Here is a 21,644-nt window from a genome sequence, read left to right on the forward strand (position 1 = left end):
TGATGCCGTGTCTCAGCACGATGACACACACAAAAAAACATTACAATCCAGACATTTGTTGCATCAGTGTGGACATGATTACTGATTATAATGACTTAGTACTACTGTCATAACTTATTTTTTTGATCGGAGAAACAACAAACAATAAGCACTTCTCGAAACTTGTGTTTGAATACTAAGCTGCAGATTCTTAAAAAAAACGAATGTACTTACAAGCTGTGAGTCAGAAGCGCCAGACTGTTCTTGCAAATTTGGAATTGCCCCACTTTATAGCCTTTGTGCACTAGTAGCTAGCATCGACATATTATGTCGTATGTCATATAATATGTCGAACAAATATGAATATTTATGTTGAACTGTTCTGGAAGAGTGCCAAAGAAAGTAGTTTTACTTTCGCAATTAAATGTGTGTGTGTATATATATATATATATATATATATATATATATATATATATATATATATATATATATATATATATATATATATATATATATATATATATATATATATATATATATATATATATATATATATATATATATATATATATATATATAATCTATATATATATTATTTTATATATTTTTTATAAACTGTAAACTGTAAAAGTTTTTTTCTTAAGCTTGCAAGCCCTCAAGCTTACTACAGTTACTGCAGATTCTTTGAAAATATTATGTTTCTCAAAATTACTGTGTTACAAAGAAGCTAGTAGTTCATACAGGTTTCTGAAAACATGGGCGTGATTTAATGGCAACAGAATTAAAATTTTTTGGTGAACTATCCCTTTAAGCGTAATCCTTCTTCAACCTGGCGAGTCCTTCAAGACTGATGGCATCTGTCATCAACAAGCAAGATAAAAGGCTGCGTCTTAAATACCTTGTAGTGAATGAGAGCATGCGTTCATCTCTGTCATCCCCAATACAATAACCCTTACGGATGCTTCTTTTATCTGAGGGAAAGAGTTGCTGCTTAGTGCTTTTTTTCTGCTTTGGATGGAGGACGTCGAGCATTGTGTAACCCGGCTCAGGTTTTAGCAGACTGCGAGAATTAATCGCATGATGCACATCATGGAGTCATGCATATCTGCCGTTCCCAGAATGCGATCTGGTCTAAGCCTGAAAGACTTGGCATATAACAAACCTCCTGTTTGTATGCGTGTGTGTGTGTGTGTGTGTGTGTGTGTGTGTGCATGTTTTAGATCAGACCTCGGGGCTCCTGATGCACTGATATCGATTGAAGGAGCAGGATTGTACAACAGCTCTGGGTATTGATCTTCGCCGTGTGTGTTTCTGAGTGTGTGTTTGTGCCATGTGTGCATATGGAACTAAGAGCTGGAGAGTGTGCAGGTTATCTTCTCAAATGTCCGGAAGTCTCCCATGCGGCTATGACCTTCCTCCAGTTAAAAAAAAATAAAAAATTATCTCATCCCATTATCTGAGCAGAGTTTCAGGAGATAGAGGTGCCGGTCCCGTACCGTGCCTGCGTTCATCCTGTTTTAAATCACTTTAGAGGTCTTAAAGAAAACTCTAAACATCTCGGCAGATAGTAATCAGTCATAATACCTCCAGGCGTCGCTTTAATCCGGTGTGTGAGGTTTACTGTATGCCAGAGTATATAAAACAGTTTCAGTGTGATGTAAACAAAGAGAGCTGCACAGAATTTACAAAAATGTTCTACACATTGCTCATTGCTTCTACGTTCCAAAAATGTTGAATACTCATATTTCAGCTTACCAGTAAGTACCAAGAATAAAATACATATATTTCAAATTCATTTAAAATATTATTAATTATATTTATTTATTTATGTAGATGGTTTTGATGTTTGAAATCAGGCGTATATGATGTATTATGGATATGTTATAAATAAAATGCATATTTGTGTACGTATATATGTGTATAGTTACATACTGTGTGTATATATGTATCAGGGCTAGTGTGCTTGACCGAAACCACACAAAAAACCTGCTACTTAAAATATTTCATGATATAAAAAATGTGCATTTACAAAATTAACATTTTTTACATTTCAAGTGGTTGACAAGGTTGATTTTAGTTTAATCTATTAAAATGAGCAAAAATAAAACCACAAAACAGCAACAAAATACTATAGTATAATTGGTTCCAATATTGCACATTTTGTTATATTGGAACGTTTCATATTGTTTTGCGAGAAAAATATTTACTTTGCACCGTAACGTGTGCTGAAACTGTGAAAAGTGTACTGAGTTGAGTCAGCTGAAAATCAGTTCTACTCAAAAAATAAGAGCGACAACAGCAGATGTTCACTTGAGAAGCGTTTCATGAGTAATCGACAGCTGAAATACGCCGATGACTAAGTGCAAGGTCATGACACCAGGGTTCAATCTGAGCGTGTGTGTGTGTGTGTGTGTGTGTGTGTGTGTGCGCACATTGCAGTGGCGGCACAAAACGATTCGTCAAGCCTTCAAGCTGATGAGATTTTTTTCATCATTTTTAATCCAACAGTCTCCTAATGGCATTTGCCTCTTATTCTCAGCTCTGCACTAATGCTGCTGTCTCTGTCTCTCTCTCTCTCTCTCTCTCCTGTGGGCTCTGTATATTTATTGTATATTTACGGCTTCGATTTATATATTTATTTCCTCATAAATTTTAATTAGGACTTCAAACGTTTTTGCATTGGCCAGCAGAGGCAGGGTTTTCCTTTGATCACGCTCACATTTCGCCTTTCTCTCTCTCTTTTTCCCTCTTCTTCCCTGTGGGCATCTCTGCTCTAATTGGTTGCCTGAGTGCTGTGTGTCTGTCATTCGCTCTGTCGTTGAAGATTAAAGTACGCCGGGTTTCCAGTCTTTGCCAGGGTTGCCAGATTGGTGCCCTCGCTTGGGATGCCATTGAAAAGCGGCGAGCTTTGGAGTGTAAAAAAAAACTCTGACAGGCTTTTAAAGCTGTTTTTTTGCTTTGATTGCGTCTTTCCGCCCACAAGTAAGAAGTCATGCAACCTCGCAGCATCACTCCCCCTCAAAATCCACGCGTGTAGAAGAACAGCACTGACGCACACGCGATCTGTGTTAGAATCACACGCTACAGTGTGTTCTTCTTCATTAGTCATTATTACAATCACTTTTGGCCACAGAACAGAACTGATCAAAATTATGTTTTTAATCAAAATGAATTTAGTTTTAATGAAAAATATAAGATATTGTATAAGATATTTATATATTATTCATATATGTATAAGATATTTCTGATAATATATAATATATTGTAATGTATTATTATTTTATTTTAATATTGCACTATATATATATATATATATATATATATATATATATATATATATATATATATTTATTTATATTATATTTTATTATTTAAAAAGGCTATTTATGTATTGATATATATATATATATATATATATATATATATATATATATATATATATATATATATATATATATATATAATAAATATAATATAATATAATATATTAAATGTGTTTCATATGTGTGCGTGCATGCATATATTTAAGAAAAATAAGTTTACATACTAAATATATTTATAATATAAATTATATTACTATATAGAGACATTTTAATAATTTAAAAATATATACAGTATGTGTGTGTGTCTTTTAATTATTATTATTATTATTATTATTATTCTTTAACCAGTGCTGGTTTTGTGTCAGTGTAAATACTAAATACTCTGTCTGACACTTTTAAACAATCACTCATGTGAATTGCTGCCTGTGTCTGTATGTCTACAGCGTCTGTACCCTCATACAAATTTGAGTCTAATTTGTCAGATTAGACTTAATCCAGGATAAATCACTCCAGCGCAGGCAGACCCCAGATTAATGATGCTTTGAAAGGCGCAGCAATTTTCTCTTCTGAAAAGCAGTCCTGTCAATGATGATTCTTGCGCATGTTGATTTTATTTTGTTGCCCCAAACCAATTTTTTTTACTGTTTATTTTAGATCCTTTTCATAAATCATGTTTTAAAAGCATTTTTATTTTGTTGCTTTTCGTTTCAAGCGATATTTATGCAGCCTGTGTACGTTTCAATATTTCGGAGTTTAGCGTGATCTCAGCCGCGTATCTCATTTGCTTTGGGATTATGTACGTAACGGGCTTTTTTTATATTTCTGAGAGTCTGTGGATCGAATTATCTGCTGCATGCATACAAATATACGTATATGTGGATCTTGTCCGGGACGCATGTATTATACAAACACAGAAGTATCTCATTTTTTCTCATTGCAGAGAAGCGATTAGTGTGCAGGCTACCGCTACTAAGCCTTAACCGGTGAAATGAGTAGATAACCAGATGAAATGAAGCCTCTCTCTGATTAGACTCTCTCTTCTCGCCTGATCCCTTGTTTCCTGCTCTGTGTTGATGTACTCAAATGACCCGGTGGTCAATGAGCTTGTATTAACATCTGACTCTAGCACGGGGCTACTGTTTGCTCTGCATGTGTGACTGTCCCCGGGGCCCTTCCTCCAGGAGCACTGAACACATTTCAGATCGATACCTACATCCTTTGCCAAAGAGACAGAGAGGAAGTGAATGAACTAGAAAATGATGAGAGAGAGAGAGAGAGAGAGAAGGCCGGACTAGGACGAATCAGTAACTTAGGGTGTGTTCTTAATGGCGTATCCCATAATACTATGGACTTTCCAGTTTAAACATGCAAAATATTATCAAGTTTATGAATTAACTTAATTTATAATCCATTTTTTTTATTCTATAATAGCATGATTTTTAGTGTTTTATTTGCTAATATTTATTTATCTGTGTTATGTTTATAATTAGTATGTATTTTTCAGATATTGTATTCATTTATTTTATTAGTTTGTTATATTTTGATATAAATAGTATTTATTTGTAGTATTTTAAGTACAGCTTCTAATTCATTTATTATTAGTATTTATATTTATTTACCAATATTATTTAATTTTTTAAATATTTTGTTTATTCACATTTATGGGCGTATAACTATTTTACGGAAAGGTGGTTTAGTTTTAATTATTAATATTATAATCATTCGCCAATAGTTACATATTTATTTATAGTACATTTAGTGTGGGTTTATTACTGTATTATTATTTATTTATTTATTTTTAGTATATTTATTGTGTATGTACTGTCATGTATTATTTTATTTATTAATACAATTTAATTAATTTATTTATCTATTAGTACCATTCGTACCATTCTATTTTATTTTATTTTAGTTTCTTATTTATTTACTTATTCAGCAGTACTTTATAATGTATCGATTGTTTGTATTTTACTAATATTAATTCATGTGTGCATAAGTGCCAAAACAGCCTGAGATAATCAAGAAGGGGGTCACGAAAAGGGCACTACACAGAGAGCGTGAATTCCCTAGAAGCGTATCCACGGAGAAAAATGACACTTTATTTTGATGTAAAATGACAATTATAAAACTGAGCCTCTTCTACCTTTTAAAAGATAATAGTTCCCCTTTGCCCTTTCGAATTCATTAACATTTTCATTTTTCAGCCGATGGGTGAGCAGGAGTATTTGTGATAATAGCTGAGCGCGCCGTCTTTGCCTGTCCTTGCACGCGCAGGTTCGATGGGAGATGGATCGGCTGCATTTAGGGTTATCAGCGAGTCTGGCCTCCTGGCTCAATCTGAAATTCAATAATGAGCCTCCATGTTATATTTCCTCCTCACTGTCAGGCCGGTGATAACGACTGTACTCAGCCTTCTTCCCTCTCTCCCCGTTCTCGTCCTGTCCTTTCCTTTTCCGCTTCCCTATCGCTCTGAATTTCTGCTGGCCTCAAATATTTCTTATCTCGCCGTGGTTTGCAGTACTAACAGGCAGCCGGGCTTAGCGTATTTTTATCGGGAATGTAGGCCACTCCGAACTTCGAAACAATTCAAGTTCTTTCACTTTCTCGATGATAGCGCGCCTTCTATGAAAGCATCGTCCTCTTGGATATGTTTACTGCACGTTTCAATAAGTTGCCGCGTGTTCTTGCTTCGCTCGTAGTCACACGAGAATGCGCGCGTTGAGCAAATGATGTTGTTAACGTTGAACTGGGAATCTGTCTCTCTGGTTCTCAGGCTCTGGCCATGACGGAGGTTAATGGACCAGTTGGTCCTCATGCGGGGGAACCTCAGATCGCCATGTTTTGTGGTCGTCAGCTTCTACACATGAACACTGAGAACGGACAGTGGGAACCAGATCCTCAGGGACGACAGGGATGCTTCACCCAGCCCAGCAAGATCCTGTCATACTGCCAGGAGGTGATATTCTATTCTATTCTATTCTGTTCTGTTCTGTTCTGTTCTGTTCTCTGTGTGCGTGCACTCTGCACTCATCTCTTAGTTTAGTTTTGTTATCTCGTGGTGTGGTTTTTTTTGTTTGTTCGAGCCTAACCTACTTTATTTGTTTGGAACGTTTTGTTCTTGAGTTCTTTTTTATTTTATTTTCGTCTCTGTCGTTTGATGCATTCTTTTCCATTTATTTTCTCTTTTTTTATTTAGTTAGTTTTTGTACTATTCTTGTTTATTCATTTTATTTAACTCTTTATTTACAGCATTTCGTTTTGCGTTCCGTTCTTTTCCATTCTGTTCCATTTTTTTTTATCTTTTGTTTATTTTCTTATATTCTTGCCTTTTTCTTTAGTTTTAAACTTACACTATTTTGATTCACATTCTATTATATTCATTATCATTGCATTTTAATCTAGTCTTTTCTATTCCATTCTATTTTTCCGCTCTATTCTATTTTTTTAGTTTTTGGAATTTATTTACCACATTTTATTGTCATCTTTTGTACTCCATTTTTACATTCTATTCAATTTAGTGTTGTTATCGTTTTTGTCTGTTTGAGTTCTATTCTCTATTTGTGCTCTATCCTGCCCAAGTCTTTTCTATTCCATTGTTCCATTCTTTTCCTGTTCATGTTTTTTTCTTTTCATTTTTGTTCTCGCCTACTCATGTTGTTTTTAACTTCATTCGCAGTATTCAGTTTCACGCGTTAATTCTATTCCGTTGCAGCCTTTCATTGGCTTGTTTGTTTATTTCCTTTGTTACATTGTCCACTTTTCTTTTCTCTTTTATCTGACTCGTTGTATTTTGCGCTCTTCTATTTTCATTCTGTTCTGTTTGACTCGTGTAATTAATTTCAGTCAAGCGCTAAACATCAAACCCGGCGCGCCTACATTAGCATGCGCACTGATTGGTTTAATTACTATGTGGACGAGCATCCGCAGACGATCTCCACTCAAGCATATTCTCAAGGTGAACGCCGAGGGCAGCCCGCTCTAATATTAGCATTGTAAAACAAGACTAAAACGCCGTTTACGCGCACACGCAGGGAACTCGATGCAAATCTCTCTCTAAACCCTCGCCGTATTAAGTGTGCGGGATAATGGCCATATTCTTCACCATCAGTCAGCGGAGGAGATTTATGGCCTCCGTGCGCCCAGGGCTCGAACGTATTGTGCGGCTAATATGACTGTATTCTCTGACTCCTGAGAGGATTGCGAGTTTTTCGCTCCCCGTCGTCTCATCTAGAGAAATTAGGGATGAGCTACGACGCCTGCTTGTTTTCTCCGGCGCTTCCCAACACTCTCCCGCATTCCTTCAGGATATCAACATTGCAAAACAGCATTTCCCCCCGCATCCCTGTAGAGTTGCAATGCCGAACAATGCCAACTTCAATCGCACTCCTTACGGATAACGAGAGTGAAAAATGCCACGCTTTCCTGCATTCTTCCGGTCGTTCGGTATGGACTCCGTCGCCAAATACGGAAGCGCATCTCGCCAAATACGATCGCGCGCATATTCGTGGCTCAAATCACTCTAAGCCTGTATTATCGCATGACAGCGATTCTGATAATTGAGATGTTGGTCTGAAAAAACAAAAAAAAGCGTGTTTTTGTCTGTCTGCGCTCTATAAGTGCCAGCAATGTCTGTTCAACCGTGTCTGAATCAACACACTGTCCGTAGCGCTGCGGTATAAAATCACCTCGTTGTCTGCTAATCTGGGCTCAACCAGTCATTCAGACTAATAGCTTTTAAAAGCATTATTGTGCTCGCGTTCTAGCCTGGCACGAAGTGGCATATACGTAAGCTAGCTGGCACGAGTGACATCAAAATCGAATGAAGAGGCCAAAGAATATGTCATTCTCCTGGCTGGATCAGGTTTAGACTCGCAGGCGGTCTGCCAGTGGACTGAGGCCTCATCGCCAGAGCTTGTTTAGAACATAATAATCCCTTCCCATATGTCTGTAAGATTACACTCTCACTCGCTTCAGCCCAGTGCGAATTGATTCGATGCAATGCATGCGCCCAGAACAATACTCTATTTTTTTTTTTTTTTTTTTTTTTTTAATTTTCTGTATACTCTTCATGATGTTAATTTGAACAATATGTCATAATTATGGACTCAAGGTTATTCTGCGTCGTAAAAGGCTGTTGAAACGCTGAAGAGTATGTACGGCTCTTTTAGCCACAATTATATTCACTATTTAGCGTTACGCTAATATAAAAATGTTAGAGACAAATTCATTCATTTTTATTTGTTTAATAATAAATTTGTACGTCCTGTCACTGGCAGATATAGTCCCTGATGATAAAATAAGTTCAAAATAAAATAAAAAGTTCAAAATTAAGTGAATTGTTGTTATGAATTGCAACGTCATTCAGTGGATGTTGTGCATCTGTTTTAGTGTATGTGTATATTACAAGTTATTGTTTAGTTTTTTTTTAAATGTATTAAATGTATTCTTTTGGTAGAAGTATTTAATCCCTAATAAACAAATAATAAATAAAATAAAACATTAAAGTGAAATAAAAATACAAGTCAATACAATGTTACTCAATGGATGTTGAGAATTCATTTTATATATATATATATATATATATATATATATATATATATATATATATATATATATATATATATATATATATATATATGTTTACTTGTGTTATATACACAATACATTAAATTAGATATTATGTATGTATTTATATTATATATATGTATTAAATACAAATTACTTACTAATTTTTATATCTGTGTGACTGACCTTGTCTTGTCTGCACTCTATATATAAAAATATATAGTGAAATAACAAACCTAATGTGACAATACGCTCTTGTATATTCCTGAATATACGACACATTTTCCCTCTTTCCCTCCCATCTGTGAATTATTACATTCGGTTTATTTATGATTTATGTTTTGAATCATAAATAAATCCTAATAATATACAGATGACTCAGTATGACTCAGTGCCCCTGCAAACACGTTTTGAAGGTGAGATGTAATTGCTTTGGAAATTCGGGAATAATATACGAGTTTCCTGACGCCCCCTGGTGCCAGATACAGGAATTAATTTCATATTCCTTTATTAACGTTAAAGCGCCGCAGTCCCAGCAGGCCAGATTGACTCAGCGGCTCCCTCTTGTGGTCAAAGAAGAGGCGTCCCATTAAAAAGTAACCATCAGCTAAAAAAAAAGCCTCCATTATGTATTTATCTGGCTTGTTATTAATTGCATGTGTGGTTTAGCTATATGGTCGTATTAAGAGACGCCCATTCCGGAAACAAGATTTCTTTTTGTTCCCTTTCCTGCTCATCTCCGGTTCTCTGCACGATAGGCTGATTATTTCCCTGCCGTGACCCTGACTCCTGTCCCTGCTCTTTCCTCACGTGTGTTTGTGTCTGTGGCTCTCGCTGTATGTCAGATGTATCCAGGACTGCAGATTTCTCACGTGGAAGAGGCCTCGTCTCCAGCGACTATCCCGAGCTGGTGTAAGAAGGGCTGGGGTCACTGTCAGACCCGCACTTTCATTGTCGTGCCCTATCGTTGTCTGGGTGAGTCAAAAATGCACCCTGGACACTTCATATTAGAGATACAGACCGGATTTAAGCAGGTTCAACATATGCGCATAACTTGTAAATGTACATTGAGTTTCTGAAATTTCGAAGCATCGTTTTTGTAGTGCACTGTACTCCGCAGTGCCTTATATCACCAGGAAAAATATATAAATAAATCATAAATGTGTTGGCTCGGTATTAATGTTGATGAATATGTAATGCTTGTGCAGCTGTTCGGCTCTGAGAGGCTTTTGTCCTTGGTTTTTGCTCACATACTTATTTTAAGTCTCCACATCTTATATCCTTTTATTTGCTAGATCAGCTCACGCGGGCATTTTCAGAAATGCTAACGCAACTTTTTTATTGCCAGTATTGTCTTTCTCGTTTCTCTTTTGAATTTATTTATATAGTCCGGTCATTATCATGAATACATTATCGTTCAAAAGTATGGGGTCTGTAGAATTTATTAAGGCGCTGAGCCCGTAGTGTATTTATTTGATCAAAAATACAGTAAAATGATATTATTATATATGATATTATTACAATTTAATGTTTTTTTTAATATGGGTTAAAATATACTCCTGTGGATTTTCAGCAGGCCGTTGCTTTAGTATTTAGCGTCACACGATCCTTCAGGAATCATTCAGAATTATCAAAGTTGAAACTATGGAACGATAAGAAAATGATTGAATTGCAAATAAGGTCATTTATCACATAAATATGATTTAATGTACATTTTTATCACAATCCTGCGTTTAAATATCACAGTTTGACATTTTTCTCATAATTTTGTAATATATAATGTTATATAAATTCTGATAAGTCTTCTTTTCTTCATTATCATTATAGAAAAGACATAATTGTGAGATGTAAAATCTTTAGCAAGAGTTTATATCTTGCAATTCTGCCTTTAAAAAAAAAAAAAAAACAAGATAAAAAGTAAAAATTTTCTTTTTTGACTTTTATAGCATTTAAAAATAATTCCATAGAAAACAATTGTGCAGTTTTATTTATTTAAAAAAATATAAAAAAATGATCGTGTAGAATCGCGGATCCCAAAAAAAAATTTTTTATTTAAATTTATTAAAATGTATTTATTATTTGGGATTCTACATGATAATTTTTTTAAAAAGATGCTTTAAAATAGAAAGTAAAATTTTGTAATTAAACATAATTAAAATCAAATCATGTAATATAATTTGCTTATACTTTATACATACACTTGCAAAAAACCTAGTACATAGTAAGATACAGTACATCCTTGATTAATAATGTTTTATTTTTTGGTAATCGTCTCTGTCTCTCAGTGGGCGAGTATGTCAGCGAGGCGCTCTTGGTTCCAGATCGTTGCCGTTTCTTACACCAGGAGCAGATGGATTCTTGTGAGAGCTACGTTTACTGGCACAACATCGCCAAAGAGGTAAATAATAAAAGCTCACAAAAGTACAACCTGGAAAAGTATTAGAACTGAAATTCAACTTTAATAGCTTCACCCGCTTTAATGGTTAGTCTGATGCCTGTGAAATTGCAGTCCCCGCTGTGATCTATGATCTTCTCTTCTCAATTCCTCTCCGCGCCATCACTAGTATCTCCTGGTACTTAAAGTTTTCCCATTTGGATTTTGTAGGTCATTTCACCCTGACGCGTGCGCGCAATTACAAAAAGATTAAAAAAGAAATAATGCACTTGAAAGTTTTTTAAAGCGCTGCTGCAGTCATTCGTCTGTTGCTCTGCTCGTTAGGCCTGCACGGCTGACAGCCTGGAGCTGCATAGTTACGGGATGCTGTTGCCGTGCGGTGACCGTTTCCGTGGGGTGGAGTACGTCTGTTGCCCCGGCAGGGCAGGCTCGAGCGGACGAGGAGAGACGGAGACTACGGACGCTGTACAAGGAGAAACAACGCCCTTCGTGTCCATGGCTGGAGAAAAAGTGGTCACCAGGTAAAGAGCTCAAAACTCAAACGTACAAAAAAAATTGGTTTCATTATCAGTTTTATGAGCATTTTGAAAGAATAGATTCAGTAATTGCATGATATCGGTATTGCATCTAAAATAAATCTTACGAAACTTATCCTAATTTAACTATTTTTACTCCCATGGTTGCTGTAGCTGTAAATTGTATGTGACTGATTCACTACAAAAGAATCAGCTCATATGACTCATCTGTTTGGGACTTATTAGAGTCATTTGTTCGGCAATCAGGTTAGACTGATTGAGCTGTATGTTTCTGATTCACTAAAAATCACTATAAGTATTTTGTTCAGATGTCTTCATAGGTTGGTATGTATGTTTCATTCACTTAAAAGAATCGGCTCATAATTGTCTTAGGAATCATAGAAGAATGGTTGCACTGAATGTGTTTGATTCTTTAAAACGAATCAACTCATTTGAGCCTTTTATTCAGGAAATGGATTACACTGATTACGATGTATGTTTTTGATTTGGATGAGTAAACTGACTCATCTTTAAATAATCAGATTGTACTGTTTGCATTTTATGTAATTCACTAAAACGAATAGGCCTAAACTACACTGGTTGTGCTTTTTGTGCAATTCAAAAGAATCATTTGTTTGTGAATCAGACACTGGTTTCGCTGTATGTGTTTGATTTACTGAAAAGAATTGCCTCATAATAGCTTTTTCATTCATTTCCTACTTATATGTTTTTCATTCATCCATCATATGACTCATTTGAACCGAATCAGTGCAATAGAGTCATTTGTACAATCTGTTGAACTGTATGTGTTTGAATCACCAAAAAGAATCACCTCATAAAAGTAGAATCTGCCTTGGTGGTCTGCATGTTTTTGTTACCTTTATGTTTTTTGAATTATTAAAAATAATCCACTATGTACTCGCTATATTTACAAAATGCACAGACTGCACAATTAACTCTAAAAATCCTTCCCACCCGATCAGCGTGAAAACGACACAACCCACTCCCAGTCCCTCTCCCGAGACGGACATCGAGGAAGACGACATGGAGGAGGAAGAGGAAGAGGTAGTAGAGGAAGAAGCAGAGGAAGAAGAGGAGGAGGAGGAGGAAGGCAATGACGAAGAGGCCGCTGAGGTAGAAGAAGCAGAGGAGGGAGAAGCGGCGACGACGGTGAAAGACCAGGAGGAGTACGAGTATCCCATCGACTCTCATTTCCAAGGACAAGACTACATGGACAACTTCTACTACGACAAGAACCTCCAGACGGCCAAGGCCTCCACCCAGCCTCAAACACGGATGGACAGCTGTGAGTCATACTGATGTTTCCTGTGTCGTAAATTGTCTCCCTCACACTTAAGGGCACTCAGACGAGGTTAAACAGGATGCGCGAGGTTAAACGACATTGCATTTTTAATGCTCCCTACTCCCGCTCATATAGATTTAAGTTAACACACTGCCTCTATTGATGCTACTTTGGTCTCCCTGAGCTGTAGTGATCCTGTAGCTGTAGATTAATCGATTGAATAATCACTGATCGGTGCTTAATGAAGTCTCTCTCTCCTGTCGGTAGTGCCCACTCCTCGACCTACAGATGGTGTGGATGTTTACTTCGAGATGCCCGGTGACGATAGCGAACATGCCAGCTTCCTGCGTGCCAAGTTGGACCTGGAGGAACGGCGAATGAAACGCATCAATGAGGTGAGGGAGGCGGGACTTTTTTTTACGTGAGCGTCTTAAGATCTCAGGTGACCTTAGAGTGTTTAAGAGGGAATCGTGGCTTTATTTGTGCGTGCAGATCATGAAGGAGTGGGCAGAGGCAGACAACCAGTCAAAGAACCTGCCAAAGTCAGACCGCCAGGCACTGAACGAGGTAAAGACATTAATGAATTCGTCGTGTTTTTGTATACTCGTATTAATTTGTTGAATTGGTTTTTAAGTTTGCACCAAAATATGAAGCAGCACGACTCTTTCAGCATTGATAATAGCACTTCAGTCATTTTTGAATGACACTAAAGACTAGAGTAATGAGTGTGATTGCTTAAAATTCAGCTTTTCATCACAGAAATAAAAACATTTTTGCAATATATAGTAAAATAGAATGCCTTTATATTTTTCAAATTTGTGTATTTTATAAAATAAATGCAGCCTAGGTGAATTAAACGCTTATTTAAATAAAACAAAAATAAAAATAAATAAATAAATCCACTCCTAAAAATAACAGGAAACTTGTTAAAGAGATCTTTTTTGTCCTTCTTGAATCAAAAAAGTTTACATTTCATTTCTTATAAACTTATATGACCTTCATATGTTTCTTATGATCACGATCTTAGAATTATGATTTAAAATGGGATCAACATGAAGTAAATAAAGGTTATAGCAACAACAGTAAATATTGATCTTGATATCTTCTTCAAAAGTGGAGAAACTTGAAACATTTTGTTATAGAAATGGCCAAACAGCAAATTCCTATTCAATAAAAATTTTAAGTAGACTATTTCAATGTAAAGTATGTAACAATTCAAAGTAAAACCTTATTTTAAAGTCAGATTCTCAACATTAACAAACAATTGCTCCAATAAAAACCTAATCTGACGCTCATTAATAGTTAGTTAAGTTTAGGTATTGGGTATGATTATGGATGTAGAATATGGTCATGCAGAATATGTGTTTGTTCATTACTGTGACCATTCTCACAACTTTCTCTGTTATTCTGTCTCTTTCCCAGCACTTCCAGTCTGTTTTACAGACCCTCGAGGAGCAGGTAGCAGGTGAGAGGCAGAGGTTGGTGGAGACGCACCTGGCCCGTGTTGTTGCCACCCTGAATAACAACCGTAGACTGGCTCTGGAGAGCTACCTGAGCGCCGTGCAGAGCGACCCTCCACAGGTCTGTCCCTCCTACTGAGAAAAGCACAAAACAATATTTGCAGTTGGTAAACAATGCATTTCCTTCCGTATTGGTATCAACATTTATCCTAAGCGTCTTAAATGCATTTAAGGTACGCTAGTGTCGAGCTCTACTGCCTGAGCTACGGCAAAAACACTGCTTAATTCTACTAGTACTGTATTAAATGTTGTGTTTTCTTCACTGCTGGTCTGTTTTTGACATGATTTCTCTCTTTCTCTTACCCCCTCACAGCCGGACCGTGTTCTTCAGGCTCTGAAGCGTTACATGGCAGCAGAGCAGAAGGACAGACGACACACTTTACGTCATTATCAGCACATTGAGTCTGCTGACCCTCAGAAAGCTGAGCAGATGAAATTCCAGGTTTGAAACACACCAAAATATGCTCTTTCATTCATGTCTACAGCTTTACAGCTTTGCAATAAAAGCAGATTTTTTTAACAGTAATTTAAGGTTTTAATATTAACAGATATAACCTGGAACTTTGAGAATGTTGAAATAAGCGTATTAATAAATTCTGCTGAATTGTTATGATAACTAAGTTATTAAATTTATTCAATTTCTTGATTATTAATTCTATTATTACATAATAAAAGCAGAAAATATCTGGTTTGTATGAAAGCCCATTTTCTCCCAATGAATAAAAATAAATTAATTAATAAAAAAATAAAAAATAAATATATATATATATATATATATATATATATATATATATATATATATATATATATATATATATATATATATATATATAAATAAATATATATATATATATATATATATATATATATATATATATATATATATATATATATTATTGCAACTTTTATCTCACAATTCTGTCTTTTTTTACTCAGAGCTATGTGAAACAAACTCGCAATGATGACTTTTTCGATACAAATTAGTTTTTTTTCCTTCAAAATTGGACTTTATAACTCGCAGTTGTGAGTTTATCTCACATTTCTGAGAACAAAATTCAGAACTTATGTCTCACAATTCTGACTTTATAACTCATAATTGCGAGTTTGTATCACATAATTCTGAGAAAAAAAATCTAAAATTCTCACAAAATTTTTCCAGAATTGTGAGATAAACCTTGTTTTGGGGGGACATGGGCTTTCATAGGTTTGCAATATATTGCGTGAAGAAATATTTTGGACCAGTAAGATTTCAGTCTGGTTGGATATACCTAACACTGGATGATAGGAATAGAAACCAAAATGTCTTACTACTCATTTGGTTTTTTTTTTAATGCAGATATGAAAAAGATTTGCTTGGTCATGTCAAGTAATGCAAAAAATGAATGGAAAGTAACGTGATATCTGTGTTTGAAGGTGTACACACACCTCCACGTGATCGAAGAGAGAATGAACCAGAGCCTGGCTCTGCTCTACAAGGTCCCCGGCCTGGCTGAGAAGCTTCACGATGAGATCCGTAAGATGTTTTTTTGTAATCCTTTGTGGCCTTAAAGTCAACACTCTCTCTCAAAAGTCATCCACTGAAACTGTGTGTCTCTGCAGAGGAGTTGAGAACAGAGAGGGGGGACATCAGCGAGCTCATGACCACTTCCTTTTCTGAGACGCGCACCACTGAAGAGCTGCTTCCTGCCGAGAGCGAAGAAGAGAGAGATGACGAGGAGGAAGAAGACAGGGCTTTTCAGAATCGCCCCTACCCACCACGCATCGGTACAATAACCACATCTGTACACAACACATGCAGCATGACAAAGGAAATGCTTAACACAAAACATTCCCGAGCATGTTAACTATCTGAAAATACTAACCATCCTTTTATCTCTTTAATTTTTCATAATGTAGACCCCCAGCCTAGCGAAAAGAAAGGTAAATCCTAAAGCTGTGTTCCCACATTTACTGTAATATATATATATATGTGTGTGTGTGTGTGTGTGTGTGTGTGTGTATGTGTGTTTATAGTTATAAATATATATTTATATTTCTGTCTGTCCACAGTTTCATCAGTGGATGAGTATGACTACACCACCTCTGAGAGAGGACCAACTTATGAATACGAGGAGAAGGTTAGGATAAACTCTGACACAATGCTGAATACTGCATAGTATACACTATTTACTACCTAATACATACTTAGTCCACATATAAAGCTGTAGTTATGCTGCGTTTTTGTCACATGACCTAGCATGTCAGATAGGGCTGCGCGATTTTGGGGGGAAAAAATCTAATTGCAATTTTACTGATAAATATCGCAACTAGAATTATGAAACTTGGTTAAAAATAAAAACTATTGTAGCATTTTAATGATGATAAATAATAAAAACTATAATAATAGTAATGCTGCAGTTTGACCATTGAGTGGCACCATCAGTGAAGATGATATTTTTGATAAGTTAAAAAAATAATAACGGTTTCAGAATTTAGTAGAGAGTGGAATTCTGAGTAGAATTTAAAGAGGTTTTTTTTTAATCACATGTTTGTGTGTTCCTCAGATCAACACATCTGTAGAGCTGAAGCAAGTGGTCTACAAGACTCCAGAAATCCAGAGAGATGAGCTGGTGAGCATCTAAAACCCTTCAGTTTTCTTAATTTAGCTCTTTACTGCGCCAAATATTTCTCATTGTAGTTTTAAGTTCAGCCTAAGCACAGATGCGAAGCCAATATTTAGGCACTTAACCAAAAGTTACCATATGCTTAGTTGAGCTCCAACAGATACAAATGAACTTTGTCTTAAGCAAATAAAGTTATGTGCCCTCAGGTGCTGATTTGCATGTTCTATACTCGTTGTATTGTTTTACAGCAGCCGGACGTTTTGGAGACGTTTAACCGTGGGGCGATGGTGGGGCTGCTGGTGGTTGCCGTGGCCATCGCTATGGTGATGGTCATCAGCTTGTTGTTAGTCCGCCGTAAGCCATATGGAACCATCAGTCATGGCATAGTGGAGGTGAGAGTTCGTTGAGGATCGAGGATCACTGCTGGCATTCACTGTGTTTGCATTTATAGCAGCAAGACCAAGAAACTGGGTCAAACCTAGACTCATTATGGCTTCCGGTTAATGTCTCTGGTTTTTATAATGTGACGGCCTAGTTAAAATACACCATGAACCCTTATGTGTTATATTTAGTATAAGGAGGAAACAACGAACCTCTGAATCAGTTTCCTGCTGCTTCTCTAATCATTTTGCATCTGACACTTGATATGGTAAAAAACATAAGCGGAAAAGTCAAGCCATGAAGTTTTATATTTGACTAAAAAGTTACACATGTTGTACATACAGTATCTCATAATTAATGATTACGAAACAGGTTTCTTTTATGTGTGAAACGTGTAAAAGATAAATAAGGGCCTAAATGAATCATAAATAACATCATTGGGGTTTCTTTTTCAATATTTGTTCACCCAATAAATATTGAAGCGGACATTAATAACAATCTGCCTCTATTTTGTAGACTCTTGTAAACTCTTGAACTAAAGCTCTCTTTATAAGATACATATTTTTGAGATTTAAAAATAGAGATACAAAAAGATTTTACTCTCTGCAATAAAATCTAACAGCAATCAAGTGTCAATTTAGATCAGTCCATTATAAGTAAATGGTAGATCACTGTATGAATTTAGGTTATATAATACTATAATGATGGTAGGTCATCATAATGCACTTCCTGCATTTGTATAGCGGTTGGCCACACAAGTCTCTAATCTCGTTACATTTGATAAAGTTTTTCCATATGGGAAGCCTGCTCAAATCTCTTGCCTTAATTATTCGCGATTCGCTCACGGCCGGCGTGTCACGATGTTTCCGTTTATTAATTTTTCTCATTTCATTTCACTTACGCTCCATTCTAAGCGATGCTTTCCCCATCTCCCCGTCTCTTCCCCAGCAGGTCGACCCCATGCTGACCCCCGAGGAGAGACAGCTGAATAAGATGCAGAATCACGGCTACGAAAACCCCACTTACAAATTCTTCGAGCAAATGAACTGAGGAGGGCTGTGCAGTCTCAAGGCCATGCCCTCCTCTCTCGCCTCCCGTTTTTCGATTGGGGTTCCCACTGCAACCCCCTCTCCCTCGTACTGTATGTATGTCTATATGACCGATGTTCAAAATGTACAACAAACCCGGCACGCAAATAGGGAGTTTGTAGTAAAATGTTTGCATACTACTCTCTCGTCAGGGAGAGACACTAATAAGAGAATCAGCAGAGCACCGAAAGCTCCTTTATCCCCCGGTTTTTGCTTTCGTTCATGAGGGTGTGGCCGCGCCGAGCATGTTCGGCCATTTTAAAATCTTGGAACAGCGTCACACTTTCTTTTACGAATGAATTATGCGTTTCAAAGAAGCTGAGTGAGTTTGTCTCGTCGTTTCTATTTTCGAAGCAGAGTTTATTTCATGGTGAAACTGTGATACGAATGATATATTTTTGAGTTCACCGGAAGATGTTTTGACCCTCTAAGACGACTTAGTTATAGATTCGAGTCATTTTAGACCGCTAGCTTCATTCTGTTTGACTTCAGACATAAAACGAACGAGGTTTGTATTCACGTATAACTCATCCGTCTGACATTCTGGTAGATTGTTAGTCGCAGATCACACCGTAAGAAACTGAATCAGTGTTTTAAATGTACCACGAACGTTCATCGAACAATACTACCCGAAAGCTTAGAATATTTTTCTGGTATTGCTTCTTTAAAAGTCAATTCTAAGTAATCTGAAGTCCATACGCGTAAAGAAAAGCATGCGAAATTTGGTGTATGATGCTATAATGTACTTGTGTTGGTCCTGTTTCTTGCTTTTTGATAAAAATGAAAATATCACAGTGCAACAATGACGTGTACATAACTAAAGACGTAACTCGAATAGACGTTTCTATCATTAATTTGTATCGACGCAACGTGTGGACGTAAAGATGACCTTGTGCTGCTCACACAGAGAACGAAACATTTCCTAACATGGCTGAATGAAAACGGACTGTTGTATAAACCAGCACAAGAAAATGACACAGTAACTCCTGACTGAATGTATCTTCGGTAGACATAGGCTCCATTCACGTTCCTCCGAACACACCGCGGCGGTTAGAGCGTAGGTTAGTTAGCTTAGCTTAGCTAATCGTTCCGATTTCATACAGTAGTTGATTTAACTGTCGAGGGTTTGTGTTGCGTAACTGAAACCAGTGTCACCTCCGAAACGTGGTAAGCAACTTTGACTGACAAGATGTGATTCCAGAACTGGTTTAAGTTTCTGTACACGTGTCACTAAGTCTTGAAAATCAAGTTTTATTCGGGTGTTTTTTTTTATATTAGAGGGTCCTAGAGTTGTCTGTCTAATGCATTTCTGTTCTAGTACATGATAGAAATTTTCAATCAAATTTTTGCGTGTCTGTCGCTGTGACACAAATAACATAAACGCAACAATTACTGTTAGCCTGTCGTAGAAAGGACATGTCTTGCTCTAAATCTTTTTATTAGTAGAACAAACAGGTTTTTGAGAAGAATACGGCATCATCCTGTGTTTAAATATTAAGTGACATATCAGCAGAAGTGAAACCAAAATGTGGGCCAGATACGTTTGTGTTTATCTTTACTTCAGTCCAAACCTACACTTTTATACCAAACCAAACTCTGTCCTGTGAAACCTATTTATTTAAGAAAAAGATATATACAGATTTTTTTCTGAGTAAAGAAACACCAAACCGTATGACATGATTGTTTGTATTTGATTGCCTTTTTGTCTTCCTTTGTTGTGCAACATTTTGAACATATAAGAACTGAAACCAAACCACAGAAAACCCTTGTTTAACCACACATCGAATGGAAACCTCTCGAGACACGCTAGTTATTTTTTAAGGCATCGATAGACTCATAAATCCTCATTTAGACCTAATTCAACACATTGCACCGGAGCTCATGGCACTTAAAGCAAAACATGAACGGCCTACTGCTGATTTGATCGCTCTGATGTGTATTTATGAATTGCGATGAGTTAAAATTGTGGTTTGATGCCCTAATTTAGGACTCTTATATAGATTTCGTACCAGCATCGGGTAGATTTAGGACAGTGTATTCAATTGGGATCGAATTTAAGTTCGTAAGTGTCTTCTCTTGGTTGAGATGACCCTTCCCTCTCTTATCCTGAACCAATAGAAATGTAAACGAAGTTACGGATGTTTTAACTGCTGCATTATTGCCTTTTTCAACGCTGTGTTTTGGATGTAATTATGTGTATTTTTTATTTAAGTCAATATTAATTGGAGTTTGGGTCATTTGCTACATAGATTTGGACTGTAAACACTGAACGGGTCTCATGCTTGAAAACGAAACTAATTAACCGAGAGCACAACTGTATCCAGATTGATTCATTTGTGTCCATTCATCAGTACTTCAAAATATTTCTACGTCTTGCAGAAGAATCAATAAAGTGGAGGTTACGATGGAAAGCCATTTAGCCTACATAATGTGTCGAACATCTTACACACCCCAGTTTTATCTTTCAAACTACTAGCGTGTATTGAAGATACAGCTCGATAATGTAAAACAATTGGTTAAAAGTAAAGTTTGATGAGCTTTGAAAATTTGATGAACTGGTGCTTTAAGCTACTGAAACCAATGCAATGAAATAAGCTGATCTCGAATCATTCTGAATTTCACCAAAGAAAAGTTCTGGATATGATTGGAAGGCCCAACTAATGTGTTATATTTTTAATTGACATGTATTGTAAGAGCAAGCAACCTGTGAACCGATCTGGCTTGTTGTACTTGCATTGAATCAACAATAAAATTATAAATGACCCACACAGTTGGACTGTGGCTCATCCCTTTTTGGAATGTTAGTTGTTATTGTGAGCAACATCATCCTGTCAGCAAGCACCTAGTTTTTATCAACCAGGCGAATTATATGTCAGTTATGTCATCCGGTAATTTTATCTCAGCTTAAGTTTACATTCCCCACAAAACGTGACGAAACCAAAGAAGTTTAGTTCAGTTTAAGAAAGGGTGAA

General features: G+C 36.4%; 1 protein-coding gene across 2 annotated transcripts in view; it reads left to right on the forward strand.

Moving 5' to 3' along the window:
- Nucleotides 1-21,442, forward strand: part of aplp1 (amyloid beta (A4) precursor-like protein 1) — a 46,889-nt gene extending 25,447 nt beyond the window's left edge. The window contains exons 2-17 of one of the 2 annotated variants that reach the window (XM_043259928.1): nucleotides 6,076-6,258; nucleotides 9,713-9,842; nucleotides 11,153-11,265; nucleotides 11,587-11,783; nucleotides 12,761-13,083; nucleotides 13,348-13,475; nucleotides 13,573-13,647; nucleotides 14,503-14,661; nucleotides 14,914-15,042; nucleotides 16,014-16,113; nucleotides 16,200-16,364; nucleotides 16,497-16,520; nucleotides 16,650-16,717; nucleotides 17,144-17,209; nucleotides 17,452-17,595; nucleotides 18,533-21,442. In XM_043259928.1, the coding sequence (XP_043115863.1) occupies nucleotides 6,076-6,258; nucleotides 9,713-9,842; nucleotides 11,153-11,265; nucleotides 11,587-11,783; nucleotides 12,761-13,083; nucleotides 13,348-13,475; nucleotides 13,573-13,647; nucleotides 14,503-14,661; nucleotides 14,914-15,042; nucleotides 16,014-16,113; nucleotides 16,200-16,364; nucleotides 16,497-16,520; nucleotides 16,650-16,717; nucleotides 17,144-17,209; nucleotides 17,452-17,595; nucleotides 18,533-18,634 (2,106 nt within the window). In that variant the 3' untranslated portion in view covers nucleotides 18,635-21,442. The remainder of the gene's footprint in view (nucleotides 1-6,075; nucleotides 6,259-9,712; nucleotides 9,843-11,152; nucleotides 11,266-11,586; nucleotides 11,784-12,760; nucleotides 13,084-13,347; nucleotides 13,476-13,572; nucleotides 13,648-14,502; nucleotides 14,662-14,913; nucleotides 15,043-16,013; nucleotides 16,114-16,199; nucleotides 16,365-16,496; nucleotides 16,521-16,649; nucleotides 16,718-17,143; nucleotides 17,210-17,451; nucleotides 17,596-18,532) is intronic. The other variant, XM_043259929.1, reaches the window with a different exon arrangement.
- The last annotated feature ends 202 nt before the right edge of the window (nucleotides 21,443-21,644 follow it).

Source organism: Puntigrus tetrazona, chromosome 15, assembly GCF_018831695.1.
Source record: "Puntigrus tetrazona isolate hp1 chromosome 15, ASM1883169v1, whole genome shotgun sequence".
NCBI lineage: Eukaryota > Metazoa > Chordata > Actinopteri > Cypriniformes > Cyprinidae > Puntigrus > Puntigrus tetrazona.